Source organism: Lactuca sativa, chromosome 8, assembly GCF_002870075.4.
Source record: "Lactuca sativa cultivar Salinas chromosome 8, Lsat_Salinas_v11, whole genome shotgun sequence".
Classification (NCBI taxonomy): domain Eukaryota; kingdom Viridiplantae; phylum Streptophyta; class Magnoliopsida; order Asterales; family Asteraceae; genus Lactuca; species Lactuca sativa.
The window spans coordinates 137,447,559-137,463,248 of NC_056630.2; the positions used below are offsets into that span (position 1 = coordinate 137,447,559).

At 32.9% G+C, this 15,690-nt stretch overlaps 1 protein-coding gene across 5 annotated transcripts; it reads left to right on the top strand.

The window, feature by feature from the left end:
- The first annotated feature begins 11,141 nt into the window (after positions 1 to 11,141).
- Positions 11,142 to 14,490, top strand: LOC111907659 (pentatricopeptide repeat-containing protein At5g48730, chloroplastic). 5 transcript variants are annotated; one of them, XM_023903460.3, is made up of 6 exons: positions 11,142 to 11,299; positions 11,795 to 11,817; positions 11,900 to 11,978; positions 12,349 to 12,748; positions 13,209 to 13,615; positions 13,698 to 14,490. In XM_023903460.3, the coding sequence occupies exons 4-6, from the start codon at positions 12,422 to 12,424 to the stop codon at positions 14,395 to 14,397; spliced, it is 1,434 nt and encodes a 477-aa protein (XP_023759228.1). In that variant the 5' UTR covers positions 11,142 to 11,299; positions 11,795 to 11,817; positions 11,900 to 11,978; positions 12,349 to 12,421; the 3' UTR covers positions 14,398 to 14,490. The 5 variants fall into 5 exon arrangements, with proteins under 5 accessions (XP_023759228.1, XP_042752835.1, XP_042752832.1 ...); XM_042896901.2 differs by having other exon boundaries at positions 12,353 to 12,748; XM_042896898.2 differs by having other exon boundaries at positions 11,795 to 11,978; positions 12,353 to 12,748.
- The last annotated feature ends 1,200 nt before the right edge of the window (positions 14,491 to 15,690 follow it).

Here is a 15,690-nt window from a genome sequence, read left to right on the forward strand (position 1 = left end):
ATATTTGTTCTGAATTGCAGGGACTAAAAAGAAATAGGGATGTGGAGCATGGAAGAATAAATCTAATCATGGGGAACAGAAGATCGTCGTCTGTGACCAAGATTGGAGTGTATTCTCTAGTGCTTAGGAATGGTTTATGTTTAGATTTGAACAATTGTTGCTATTCGCCAGAAATGGTAAGAAACATCATTTCATTTCATGGTTTGTTTAGACAAGGATTTAGATTTTCTTTTAATAATGAGAATGGTTCTATTTGTGCTTATCTAAATGGTGTCTTATATTTTGAAGCTATACCATGTAATGGAATTTATGAAACTGTTATGATTGTAGATAACCTAGGAAATGATGTTTTATGCATGGATTCTTCCAATAGTATGGATAAAGCATCCTTGTGGCATTGTCGTCTTGGACATGTCAACAAGAAACGCATAGCCCAACTCTAAAAGGATGGAGTGTTGGAGTCATTCGAACTTAGGGAAGATGACACATGCGAGTCTTGTTTGGAAAAATGACCAATTCACCCTTCACTAGTACATGTGAAAGGGGTGAGGGTCTATTGGACCTCATACATACCGATGTATGTGGACCGTTTAGATCAACCACAAAGGATGGGAACCACTTCTATGTGACTTTTACCGATGACTATAGTAGATATGGGTATATCTACTTAATCAAACAAAAGTCAGAAACGTTCGAAAAGTTCAAAGAGTTCAAGAATGAAGTGGAGAATCAATTGGGCAGGAAAATCAAGATGCTTCGATCTGATCGAGGAGGAGAGTACCTAAGTCTTGAATTCCACGATTATCTCAAGGAGTGTGGAATAGTTTCACAATTAACGCCACATAGGACACCGCAGTTGAATGGTGTGGCAGAAAGGCGTAATCGAACCTTGTTAGACATGGTTCGCTCTATGATGATTCGTGCTTCACTACCTATCTCTTTTTGGGGGTATGCCTTAGAGACTGCCGCCCATATCCTTAACCGAGTCCCTACTAAGAAGGTTGTCAAAACACCTCACGAGATGTGGACAGGGAAAGCTCCCTCGTTGTCACATATCAAGGTTTGGGGTTGCGAGGCTTTCGTAAGACGAGATACTCACGACAAGCTTGAACCTCGTAGTGAGCGATGTATTTTCATCGGCTACCCGCAGAAATCCTTTGGATATCTCTTCTATAGACCAAAGGACAATGTTGTCTTCGTTGCGAGGAGAGGAGTTTTCCGAGAACGAGAACTCATAAGCCAAGGAGACAGTGGGAGGAAAATCGAGCTTGAAGAGATTCAAGAGTCGATAGATGAAGGAACCTATACCTCTGGCACTCAACCCGAGGAGGAAACTCCGGTTGAACCGATTGACGAATCCTTACCTCTTAGACGTTCCAAAAGAGTTAGAGTTTAACCCTAGTTTTATGGTTTTCATATTACTACCGAAGGGGACACATATATTAGTGATGGTACACTAATAAACTTTGATGAACCTAATAGCTATAAGGAAGCCATGGCAGGCCCGGAGTCTGCGAAATGGAAAGAGGCAATGGATAGCGAGATCCAATCCATGTATGACAACCAAGTTTGGAATTTGGTTGATAATGTGCCCAGACGTAAGACCGTTGGGTGCAAATGGATCTTCAAGAAGAAGAACGACCTGGATGGAAATGTACACACATATAAGGTGTGATTGGTTGCGAAGGGCTTTAGTCAAACTCCCAGAGTTGACTATGATGAGACCTTCTCACCAGTTGCAAAGATAAAATCTATTAGAGCGATGCTAGCAATTGCCGCATTTCATGATTATGAGATTTGGCAAATGGATGTCAAGACCGCTTTCCTTAATGGGTAGTTGGCTGAGGATGTTTACATGGCTCAGCCAGAGGATTTTGTTGATCCGAAGCATCCAAATAGAGTGTGTAAGCTTGAGAAGTCCATTTATGGACTTAAGCAAGCATCTCGCAGATGGAATCTTTGCTTCGATGAGAAAGTCAAGGAGTTTGGATTTGTACGAAGCGAAGATGAATCATGTGTATATGTCAAAGCCAGTGGGAGTATAGTAAGCTTCCTCGTTTTGTATGCCGACGACATACCACTCATAGGAAACGACGTCCCGACTCTGCAGGAGGTTAAGTCCTGGCTCGGGAAGTGTTTCTCTATGAAGGATCTCGGAGAGGCTTCCTATATTCTGGGAATAAAGATAGTGAGAGAACGAAGTAAGAGACTAATAGGACTTAGTCAGAACACTTACTTAGATAAAGTACTAAAACGTTTTAGTATGGAAAACTCGAAGAAGGGAGAATTACCGATACAATGTAATGCCAAGTTGAGTAAGACTCAAAGTCCGAGTACCGAAGCCGAAATAGCAGAAATGAGCCGAGTACCATACGCTTCCGCAGTTGGCTCAATCATGTATGTTATGAATTGTACTCGCCCTGATGTAGCCCTTGCTTTGAGCATGGTTAGCAGATATCAAGGGAACCCTGGCAGAGCCCATTGGATTGCGGTCAAGAATATCCTTAAGTACCTTCGGAGGACGAAGGAATGGTTTTTAGTCCTCGGAGGGAGTGATGACTTGAAGATGCGAGGGTATAGTGACGTCAGCTTTCAGACCGACAGGGACAACTACCGTTTGCAGTCGGGCTGGGTCTTTACCTTGAATGGAGGAGCAGTAACTTGGAAAAGTTCCAAGCAGGAGACTGTAGCTGATTCAACGTGCGAATCAGAGTACATTGCAGCGAGCGAAGCGTCGAAAGAGGCAATATGGTTGAAGAACTTCATCGGTGATCTTGGAGTTGTACCTGTCATAAAGGAGCCCATAGAGATTTTCTGTGATAATGAAGGAGCGGTTGCCTTGACCAAGGAACCAAGGGATCATGGTAGATCTAGACATATCGACAGAAAATATCACTTTATTAGACATCGAGTAGAAGAAGGACAACTCGTGGTGAAGAAGATATCATCAGAAGATAACCCAGTAGGTCCGCTTACGAAGGGACTGAGTAGAGTTAAGCACTTGCAGCATGCTAGGAGTATTGGGCTGAAGGATGATATTAGTATAGATTAGATAGTATTGGAAACGTGTAATAGATAAATGTAATTAACATTTGATGATTAAATAAAAGAGTATTATTTATGAGTAATGTTACTGTCTTATGTTAATTGTTTAACTATTGTTTCACTTTGCATGTTTTGACTTCCAGAATAATTGAGTTTATTAAGAATAATCGAATTATTCAAATTGTCCACAACCGTTCATATGTTGGAAGTAGGTATGAATGAAGATTGTCATGAATTGGTGTGTAGATTGTCTAAATGTTATTAGACATAGCAAAAGTTTGTTGCAACGTTCATGAGTGCTTATGAACTAGTTTTGAGCATTGGAACAAACCCGCACTTGTTGGAATCACCTTATGAAATATGATATAAAAGGGTGATCGCAAGACGATAATATCATATATTCTTAAAACCTAGATATATGGTTTGTTATTTGTTAATTGGTTGTACATTGATAATGCGAAAACGCATCAGTAACTCGGTGTTATAAAACGCATTGTTGTGTATAGTTGATTAATGAATAAGTAAATGCATATAAGTCGAAGTTTATCTGTTACTTTTATCCCAAGAGGGTAAAAGCGATATCTCGGCCGCTCAATGATTTGTTTTGACTTGTGTGCCGGGCCCGGTCAGAACTGAATTGATGTGTTCGATTAAGTTCTATGTCAAATGAATCGGAGATCGAGAAAACCAATGCTAGACAAATTATTCCATAGAATTGTCAGCATGATATCTAACAGAGGACTGTACGATCCCTTATCTAAAGGACAAGATTGATTAGATCAGAGTTTGACAGCGTCTTTGAGAGCTACGATTGCAAATCGAATTGTACTTGTGCATATAGTTACTAGACTTATCCAAGTGGGAGACTGTTGGAATAGTGTCTAAGGCTACAACTATATTAGGCAAGTATTTGACCCGATTGTGCATGGTCCTTTTGGGTTGCCTTCACCATAGCAACTTGACAGGATGATTTATTATGAGAGAATAAATATTATTAATATATTATGAGAATAATATAAGGAATAATAATATTGTTATTTGATTAATATAAGTCATGAATTAATTAGAATTAATTTGGTCGACTTAAAGAGATTAATTAAATAAAAGGGTATAAACTGTCAATTGGTTGATAGTTACACTTTGGGCTGTAAATGCTTTATGGATAGGGTTGGACGATTTATAGGGCTTGGGATAAGCCACAAATCGTCCAAGGGCTTATCATGGAAAGGATTTGGATTGCTTTGAGTAAAAGTTATCCAATTAGGGTTTAAGGGTGAAACCCTATGAGCCTTACAAGTATAAATAGACCCTTGGGGCAAGGGAAATCGACACCTCTACTAAAGCAAAGAAACCCTGGCCGATTTCTATTCCCTCTCCCCTCTCTCAAATCATCCTCTTGCTAGTTGGTGTTTGTAAGTCATTAGAGGAGTGACATTTGTGACTCTAAAGCTACAAGAACAAGAAGATCAAACAAGTGTTTCAAGGTAAGCTTCTAACTCTGATTTTGTAATGTTCTTATACTCTATTAGCTATTAGAAGTCTTGGATCCAATGCATGTTTAATTAGAGAAACCTAGATCCAAGCATTAGGGTTTGTATGTGCACATAGGAATGTTCATATGGCCAAAACTAGCAATTTTATTTTGGAATGAAGTTTGTTGTTTTGGAATAAGTATGTTGCACTTATATGTAAAAATTATATTTACGTTGCTATTAATGAAGATAAGTTTGTTGGTTCTTGAATTTTGCTATGTTTTCCGAAATATAAGTGCTCAATTTATTGCCTACAACAAATTAATATAAGAAATGGTGGCAAGTACTTTATATTCCCCAAGAAAGGAAAATGACAACAACAATGAAATGAAAGAGACAAGCATGTGTCTCCGTGGGAACTTCTTGACGCCAATTTCTTATTCAATAAAATTAACAATTGAAAAATGGAATCAATTGAATTTCTAGAGTTGGTTGGGCTATTCAAACAAGGAATTAATTTCTAGAGTTGGTTGGGCTATTCAAACAAGGAATTAATTTCTAGAGTTGGTTGGGCTATTCAAAGAAGGAATCAATTGCATGTTGAATTTAAGTTCACAATGCTTTGGGTTTTTCTTGGATTTTGGAGTTTGTTGTGCTATCCAAGCTTGTGAAAACTATATTGCAATTACTAGTAAGAAAAATATAAGTTTGTTTTTGTTACTGGTAAAATAAATTGAAGTATGTTGCTATTATAAATAAATGTCAATAGTACCAATCTTCAATAAATGGAATAAAAATTATAAACCGAAATTCATTTGATGTATCGAAACTCTTACAATAAAGGATGTTACATTTTTGGAGTAGCTAAAATATCTAACTACTTGATCAATAGAAAAGTTTTCATAAGGAATTTTCCTTTGACATAGTAGGAATCTATAATCCAATGACTTCTCTCGGCATCTCTTTCTTAATATACATCTTATCCTTCTACTCGCAACAAAATATTTGTTGAATTTGTTTGCTAGTCGGTCATACTGACCGCTTTCCATTGCTAGAAACCTTGACTGCAGAACCCATGTGTTAGGGCTTGTCTTTCTTTACTTGTAGGTTGTTAACACATAGTATAATGTTATTTTCTTGTATCATGTATGTAGAATAGCTAAAATATACTTTTTTTTTTGTTTGTCGATAAAACAAAAAACTAGGAAAAAATTCTCTTGTGTTTTGAAAAAGAGTAAAATAATAAGCAAAAAGTAAACAAAAAAAGCCTATAATTTTGAGTTTCTAATGCCACATGTGATGGAAAAAGCAAGGGAAAAAACAATCAAACAACATTTTTTTTTGGCGTGGAGATTTGCATATTCAAGTTTACTTAAACACTTCTTAGTTGGTACTTCAAAAATCTGTCCAATACATTTTTAAAAGGCTAAATTTGTCATATCCAACATATTTTTTTTTTATATATAAGATTAATATAACTAACATACATTTTTTATAAGGCCAAATTTGTCCTCTCCAACATATTTTTTTATATATAAGATTAATACAACTAACATCAGCCAACATATATTTTTATATTGACATAAAAGATTACATAAACATTATGTGGAATGGCAACACACTAAACTATACCTCTTTAATATATATATATATATATATATATATATATATATATATATATATATATATATATATATATATATATATATATATATATATATATATATATAAACGTTTGATAAATGTCTGTTTAAAAGAAAAATTAAGCATCTATCAAAATAGAATAGTTGTCAAAAGAACATGAAGGCATGAACAAAAGTGGTGCCATCATCAAGCAACAAAACCATGGATAAAATGACATGAAGAATCAAATTTGGTTAGAACCTAATATAAAAATGTAAGAAAAAGATATATCTTGAAGCAAGTCGATATAGATTATACCCTTCTTCACATAATTTTGTTGACGAATCTCGAATGGACATTTCAACAAACACCTTATATGCATATCAATGAAAACACTAACTATAAAATAAAAAATCATTATAATATTTCCAATATATAGACAAAATAAACAACGAGACTTGAGAACCGGATGTTTATAAATACCGGAATGAAATCATAATACCGGAAGAGCGGAAGAGGTTATTAAATCGGTAGGGGTGGGCGTATTTCTTCTTATCTATTCTTTTATTTTTCTTATGTAGCAATTTTTTTTATTAATTTACTATTTTTTCAATGTTTGAATCTTGTTGACTAATCTCGTTAACATTAAACTTGATAAAATGAAATGATTGAATAGTTGAAAAATGAGATTATTCATGAATACACATTGAATGCTGAGATTACGCATTGAATTTCTGTTAGTAGATCCAAAATCAAAGAAGTGTTTGTGAGTATTACAGAAGAAATGAAACAAAATATACGGTAGGGCCAGGACATTTATTGTATGAGGTCTACCCATGATAAATTGATCTTTTAATAAAACGACGTCACTCAGCTGTTCCATACCTAAGCTATGTATATTACAGCCCAATATTCACTTTTCCTCTCTCTCTCTCTCTCTCTCTCTCTCTATATATATATATATATATATATATATATATATATATATATATATATATATAATGTAATAAAACGGTATGTGACCATTATTTCTTTCTTATGTTTTTTTTATATAAAAAAACTAAAAAGTTATTTTATGAAAATATGTTATGATTTTATAAAATAAAAAAATATATTTGAAACTAAAATTTGAAAAAAATATATGTAAAAATAAAACTAAATTTAAGATGAATACTTAGCAAAATTTTGAAATATGTAAAATTTGGATCAAATTTATAATAACATTTAAGATCCGGATAAACACAAAAATTTTGAAAATGAATGTAAAATTGATGAAAATGAATATAATTACTATTTGATTTCCAGAAGTGTAACAAGTTCATAAACTCCAAAATGAGTACGGATTAACGCCCCGTTTGATATACGTTTGACCGAGTCGAGTTAGACGTTTTTAGCTGACTCAGTTAGCTGAACTTGTTTGATAAACATATATAGGATGTCTGACTCTGTAAGATAGAGCTGAGTGGGAAAGACTTTGTATATCTACTGACTAAGGGGCTGTTTGGCAGGATCTGAATTTTTAAGATGTCCGAATTTCTAAGAGGGTCTGAATTTTTAAGATCTAAATTTTAACATGTTGCTTGGTTGGAACATCTGAACTGTAAAAATGACCATTTTACCCTTATGTATAATTTTTTGTTGAATTCAAAAGTAAACACATATCCAAATCTAGCATAAATATGTATGTATTTTACATCAACTAAAGTGTACAATTTAAGCTTGTTTTGACCATAGAAAAAGGACAACAAATGGTATGCATAAATTACCAATACCAAAAGTAAACACAAATCCAAATCAAACCATGCCTATCAGCTTCATCTTGTTATTTATTTCTATCAAGTAACTTCCAAAAGCTTAAAAAATTCATGATATGACAGTAATATAAGTAACAAAAAGAAGAAAAAAAGATCAAACTCAGCTCTAAAGTATGATCTTGGAATCCAATGTTGACCCCTTAAGAGTTCGACCATGGGTTTACCAATTTGATTGTCAATATCCATTTGCTCCAAGATTGTTGATATCAACATGCTATTAACATAACCTCTCTAAACTACCACAAATACCTATTAAAACACTTTGATGTTATAACACAACTTCTATTCCCCAACCCTTTTTCATCCACTTGCCATTAAATTGAAGTAAAGAAAGTGTGGATTTTGGTTGATTGTCTCTACTAAACCCACAATATACAAAAATTGCCATCATTAATTATATTCATCATCTCCATCACAGAAATCCCTGTTGATCCATCTCTTTGATTAAAAACGCAGCACAGGGGCAAGAATGAGAAGAAGAGTATCCATGTTCTTGTTCTATTTTTGACCCGCAATTCCAATTAGAGTAGATGGGAGCTAAAGGGCGGCTATTTCAAGAAGAAAATAAAAAAAACACCAATTTCTGAAAATGATTACCAAGAAGAAAAGGCGGAGACGATGGTGTGCTCTGCGAGTGCTGCTCCGACAGTATGCGACGTCGGCGTGCTGGCGCTCACGGTGTGCGAATCCGATAGGGCTGGTGATAAGAGGCAAGAAGAGGGAGGAGTAATGTTCAGTAGGTTTGGGGCAAAAGGGGAAGGCGCATCTATTTTTTCTTTGGGGTTTTTCCATAAAAACCTTATATTTTGATTTTTTTTTCTTTTTAGACCTAAAACTTTTAGTTTTTCCTAAAAAGACCCAAAGTTTACTGGAAACTTGTTATTTTGAACCCTAGCAGGTCACAGACAGGTAAACTAACTGATTTTTTTTTTCATAAAAGACCCTACATTTTGTATTTTTTTTTCCGTTTTAGACCTAAAATGTGTTTTTTTCATATTAATCTCAAATACTATTATTTTTGTTTTATCAAGTTGTCTGCATGAAATGTTATGTGCTCATTAAAAGCCGTATTTCATTGGATTTGGATGATCATTTCGATTCTCTGTTGGAGTTATGTCATTTGTCTAAATTTTTTACGGTTCGAAGAATCAAGAATTCGAACCCTCCTCGCTATGGTCCTAAGTAACATCTATGAACTAGATTTGTACATTTCTCATTAACTAGACATATTGGGGATTAAGACTCAATAGTAAAATATTTAAAAATGCATCATTTATAACAACTTTCTAGAAAACATTTACTGATGAAGTAGTGACGTTGTTAATGTAATATAATTTAATTAAAACTTCATTTTAAAATAAATTAGATGAGGCAAGAATAGAAATTAAAGAACAGAGAGAGTACCATTTCAGAAACATCATGATATGATCAAGACAGGTAAATCACCTACACTCTTCGAGTGAGTGCCGACAGAAGAAAAAGAGAAGATGATGACTTAATTTCCAAAACCTTTTATTAACAAAACTAGTCTACATCTCTAATAAAAGAATCCTTTATAGCCACGTGTCACTTTTCTAAACCCATTAAATGCCACATGTCATTCTCATGACATATGATCCCTTAATTTTTATTTTCGGCTTATATTCATCATCTCAATCTCAATTTGGATACAAGTCATATCCCGAAACAACTAACAAATTTGAATTTCATTTATATTAGTCATTAAAAAAACGTAGAATTCTAATTTCAAATTTAAACAAAGTTAGAGTAATTTGGAACTAAAAACCTTACCCTAACTTTGTTTAAATTTGAAATTAGGATTCTATATTTTTTGAATGACTAATATAAATGAAATTCAAATTTGTTAGCTGATTTTTCGGGATATGAATTGTATCCAAATTGACATTGAGATGATGAATATGATCTGAAAATAAAAATTGAGGGATCATATGAGAATGACATGTGTCATTTTATGGGTTTAGAAAAGTGACATGTGGCTATAAAAGATTCTTTTATCAGAGAGGTAGACTAGTTTTGTAAATAAAGGTTTTGGAAAATTAAGTCGTCATCTTCTCTCTTTTTTCTGTCGGCACTCACTCGAAGAGTGTAGGTGATTTACCTGTTTTGATCATATCATGATGTTTCTGAAATGATACTTTCTCTATTCTTTAATTTCTATTCTCACCTCATCTAATTTATTTTAAAATGAAGTTTTAATTAAATTATATTACATTAACAACGTCACTACTTCATCGATAAATGTTTTCTAGAAAATTGTTATAAATGATGCATTTTTGAATCTTTTATTATTGAGTCTTAATCCCCAATATGTCTAGTTAATAAGAAATATACAAATCTAGTTCATAGATGTTACATAGGACCATATCGAGGATGGTTCGAATTCTTGATTCTTCGAACCATAAAAAATTTAGACAAATGACATAACTCCAACAGATAATCGAAATGATCATCCAAATCCAATCAAATACGGCTTTTAATGAACACATAACATTTCATGGAGACAACTTGATAAAGCAAAAACAATAGTATTTGAGATTAATTTGAAAAAAAAAAACACATTTTAGGTCTAAACTGGAAAAAAATACAAAATGTAGTGTCTTTTATGAAAAAATCAGTTAGTTTACCTGTTCGTGACCTGTTAGGTCCGAAATAACAAGTTTTCAGTAAACTTTAGGTATTTTTTCGAAAAAACTAAAAGCTTTAGGTTTAAAAATAAAAAAAATCAAAATATAAGTTTTTTTTATGGAAAAAACCCTTTTTCTTTTCAGGCTTGTTCAAGAGATAAGAGACTATCTAACCTAATAAATGAAAATCAATTTTGCCAAATGTCATGTTCTCATTAAATTCGACGCATGTCATTTTCTAAGAACTTTTGAATTATTTATTTTTCATTTGTCATTTTCTTAAATTTTTTATTTTTCTTAAATTTAAATTCCATATTTTAATGAGATTTATATATGTGAAATAGATTATTCTATTAAATTTCATAATAAATACTCTACAACCTTTATTACTTGTTTTATTTATTATATTCTTTGTATTTATATAAAATTATTATTTTAAAAAATATATAATGCTTATAATTTTATATTAAATTTTTTTTATATAGTTTTCATAATATAAAAATAAGAGGCAAACAGTCCCTAAAAAAGGAGATAATTTCCAAAAGAGCCTTGCCCCAATACGTTCCATATTTCAGCGCCTCCAGCCCCTCATCCCGTTTTTCTCTCTTTCAAGCGATCGACGAAGCTGTGCCCCCATCGATCGACGATTTGCGCCTCTACAGCTCTACAGATTTTCGATTTTGCTGCTTCTTCTCATCAGGTATGGTTCTCTCTCTTCTCAATTGCGTTTTTTCTGCTTGAAGTGCCTATTTTTGCTGTTCAATTTGTTCTCTCTTCTCAATTGCGTTTTTTCTGCTTGAAGTTCCAAATTTTGCTGTTCAATTCGACTATTTTTGTGTTCTAAGTTCCGATTTTATTCCCTTTCAAGTTCCAATCTTGTTGCTGTTCAAGTTCCGATTTTTTGACGTTGAAGCTCCGATTTTTTTGTTCTATCTGCTTGTCCTTTGCTGTTTCTGAAGTTGAAAGAGAAATCTGCTGGGCAAAAATAATTTTGAAAGAAGAATGCTGTGCAGAATTTTCTTTTATAGAGAAATGTTGTGCAAAATCTTTTTTGATTGATGAATCTGATATATATATATATATATATATATATATATATATATATATATATATATATATATATATATATATATATATTGGTGAATCTGATATATATGTTTGATGAGTCTAATGTATATTTTTTTGTTTTCAACAGGAAACAAAATTTGGAGTGATAGAGTTTGAGTTGATTTTGTCGTTAACACATAAAGTGTCTTCTTTAATCTTAGTATGATGATGAACTTGAGTTGATTCTGTGCAGGAACTTGAGTTGGAGAAATTCATAACACATGAATTGCCATTTTGTGAGATCATTAAGGCTTTTGATTTGATGCTTAAAGGTGAAGGTCTCCAATGCATAATTCGGATGGGTGAATAATTTTAATGTTATCGTATGCCTACAATGTTATACCACACTTTGGTATAACATTTATATTTCTATCAAGTTTCATAAATTTTTGTATAAAATTTATATTTCTATCAAATTTCATAAATTTTTGATTAATAGTATATTTTTAAATTAATAATACATGCATTAAATAATTTTAATTTTTTATTCATAGTATATTTAATAAAAAGATTCTTGAGCATCAGGGTAAAATGGTCATTTTGCATCATTCAGCAAATTCAGTCAAATTCAGTCAGATGTATAATCAAACAACATAGTTTCGTAGTCGGTTAGAATTTATTACTTAGACAGATCTTTCTCAGTCAGGAACTATCAAACGGGACCTAAATATCTCACAAGCACCCGGACTACAAACAAACCTGATCCCCATCACCCATGGTCTCCCTCCCTGGGCCGGCGGTGAACCCTTTCCGGCCGGATTTTAATGGATTTTCGGAGAATAAAAAGCCCACCGGAGCCACCAATGTGAATCCGGTAAGGGAAGAATCATTTCCAACTGACGATGAAAAGGTGAGGAGAGAAAGGAAAGAGCAAGTGAATAAGAAAATTGCGTCGCAAAAGGCCATATCGGTAATATTAAGAAGAGAGGCTACGAAGGCTGTTATTGAGAAGAAAAAAGGATCCACGAGGCTGTTTCCGGGAACTGTACTCGAAGCACTTCACGAACGTATCGCTGCTTTGCGTTGGGAGTCTGCTCTTAAGGTAATTCTTTACTTGTTTCTCAATTTAACTTTGATTTTCACATGTATTTCGATGTTTGTGTTGTAATTGAATCCGTGAAATTCAAATTGAGCTTACTGGGCCATCCAATTCTCAAGTTTTATGGTATGCTGCAAACTTAGTGCACACATTAAGATACTAGGTTAGATACCGTGTATCAGACAGATTGATTGTCTGTATCATTAACATCTGAAAGTGAACATAAGAATGTTTCAAATTGCAATATAAGAGGCTTACCAAATTTTGTGATTTCCAACTCTTAAAGAGAAATTAAAACAGGCATTTCATCAAACACCTATTAGGCATCATCACACATAATTTATCAACATCTCTCATCATTTAATGATTTCTTCAACAACATTCACAGTAGTAAGAAACAAGAGAATTCAATATAACTTTGTTGTTGTTAATATTTAATATCATGACACTGTATGTTTTTCAGGTTTTTGAACTCCTTCGTGAGCAGCTTTGGTACAGACCTAACTCTGCTATATACGTGAAGCTAATTGTGATGCTTGGAAAATGTAAGCAACCCGAGAGAGCAAATTCCTTGTTTCAAGCCATGATTGATGAAGGCTGTGATGTAAACCAAGAGTCATACACTGCTCTTCTCTCTGCCTACAGTCGAAGTGGACTATTTAGAAAAGCATTTTCTATTCTAGAAGAGATGAAGAACACACCCAACTGCCACCCTGATGTCTACACATATTCCATCCTCATAAAATCATGCCTTCATTTTCATGAGTTTGATAAAGTGCAATCTCTGCTATCTGAAATGGTCTCACAAGGAGTCAACCCCAATACAGTTACTTACAATACCCTTATTGATGCATACGGGAAAGCAAAAAGGTAATCCTTCAACAAATAGATTGCTTTTTTAGGCTAACACGGGACTAACATATGAATGTTTTTGTTTTCCAATTTGCAAAAGATTTGCTGACATGGAATCAACATTAGTGGAAATGCTTCGCCAAAGGGAATGTAAGCCTGATGTGTGGACAATGAATTCAACCCTAAGAGCATTCGGTGGAAGTGGTCAAATTGAAACAATGGAAAAATGTTATGACAAGTTTCTAAGTGCTGGAATTCAACCTAACATCAAAACCTTCAATATACTTCTAGATTCATATGGAAAAACCGGAAACTATAAAAAGATGAGTGCAGTGATGGAATACATGCAAAAATACCATTTCTCATGGACTCTAGTGACTTACAATATAGTGATAGATGCATTTGGGAGAGCTGGGGATGTAAATCAAATGGAATTTTTATTTCGGTTGATGCAATCGGAGAGTATAAAACCAAACTGTGTCACTCTCTGTTCGCTTGTACGAGGTTATGCGCAAAATGGCAAAGCGGAAAAGATCGGGGGGCTATTGCGGTATATTGAAAGTTCGGATGTGATGGTTGACACTGTGTTTTTTAATTGTTTGGTGGATGCTTATGGTATGATGGGATGCTTAGCGGAAATGAAGGGGGTGTTGGTGATGATGGAAAGTAAAGGGTGTGAACCTGATAAGATTACGTATAGAACTATGATTAAAGCTTACAATATGAATGGAATGAGTAACCATGTGAAGGAGTTGAGGCTTATGCTTTCTTCTGTTGGAAAATCAGATTCTAGACGATAAAAGCTTTTCAGGGATTTAATGTGTTGTTATATATGATTACAAAAACTATGCTATTTCATACAAGAACAATAATCTAATGTTTTTTTTTTTTAATATGCATCTGTTCATTTAAATTATGTGCGTGTTAAAATCACTACAAACAATTATCGATCATGATTTATGGATGCTATGTGTGTTAATGAAGTTTATCATGCTTTTGTAGACAACAGTCTTGCATTAAATTCTTTGAAGTGGAAAGAGCCACGTGGAGGTCAACCAAATAAAGGGTGTTGATATTTATAGTTTTAGCTGTTGGGCACTTCATTGCATCAGAGATTTTGTAATTTTCAGCGCAAAGTTCAACCAGTGATGTATTAAAAGCTCTGTATACGATCTGATTAAATATTCATTAATCACTATATACCGAGTACATTTTTTTTCTTTGGTTTTAACTATATATATATATATATATATATATATATATATATATATATATATATATATATATATATATATATATATATATATATATATATATATATATATATATATATATATATATATCCTTTTTTACATACCTGGTCATTGTAATTGAAACGAGTAGTGAGTTTGAAATTTGACTCGAGCCTTGATTTTCAAGCTCAAGCTTGAACTCGATAAAGTAATCGACACTTTCGATTTCAATTCGACTCAACTGATCGGCTATTAAAAAAAAGAGAAAATTGTTCCATTGAAGGATCAAAGGACGAAAATAGTATTACCAAGGTGTCATTGTTTATCCAAGGCATATCCTTCTCACGAAACTCAGTTAATCCATCAATAGTGAGAACAACATCAGTTAGACCTTGGGAAGTAAACATGAAATCAATAATAATAATAATAATAATAATAATAATAATAATAATAATATATGAATCTTAAAAATTTGAAAAATTAACATGTCACTTAGGGTTTTTTTAATATATATATATATATATATATATATATATATATATATATATATATATATATATATATATATATATATATATGTAAACAAATGAATCTACGTTTATTCAAATTCAAATGACTGAAAGCCTTTGACATTTGCAATTTGATCCAAACTATTGATCTTAAAGTGAAATCATAATAGGTTACAAATGTATTAAATTCAACTAAAAACCATGATCATAAATGAATCTCGATTAAATAAATGATCTCAAACTAAAGTCATGGAATTGAAAATTACTTGAGACTAATTAAATAAATAACTCATGAAAAATCTAATTCATTATATATCTTGATCGTTTGAAGAAACTCAAGAGTTAATTATGA

What these genes read in the sequence shown, in the direction of transcription:
- LOC111907659 (XM_042896898.2), top strand. Translation starts at nt 12,422, where the DNA reads ATGGTCTCCCTCCCTGGGCCGGCGGTGAACCCTTTCCGGCCGGATTTT. An exon ending in GTTGGGAGTCTGCTCTTAAG is followed by an intron (nt 12,749 to 13,208) that starts GTAATTCTTTAC and finishes TATGTTTTTCAG; the next exon opens with GTTTTTGAACTCCTTCGTGA. An exon ending in GCATACGGGAAAGCAAAAAG is followed by an intron (nt 13,616 to 13,697) that starts GTAATCCTTCAA and finishes AATTTGCAAAAG; the next exon opens with ATTTGCTGACATGGAATCAA.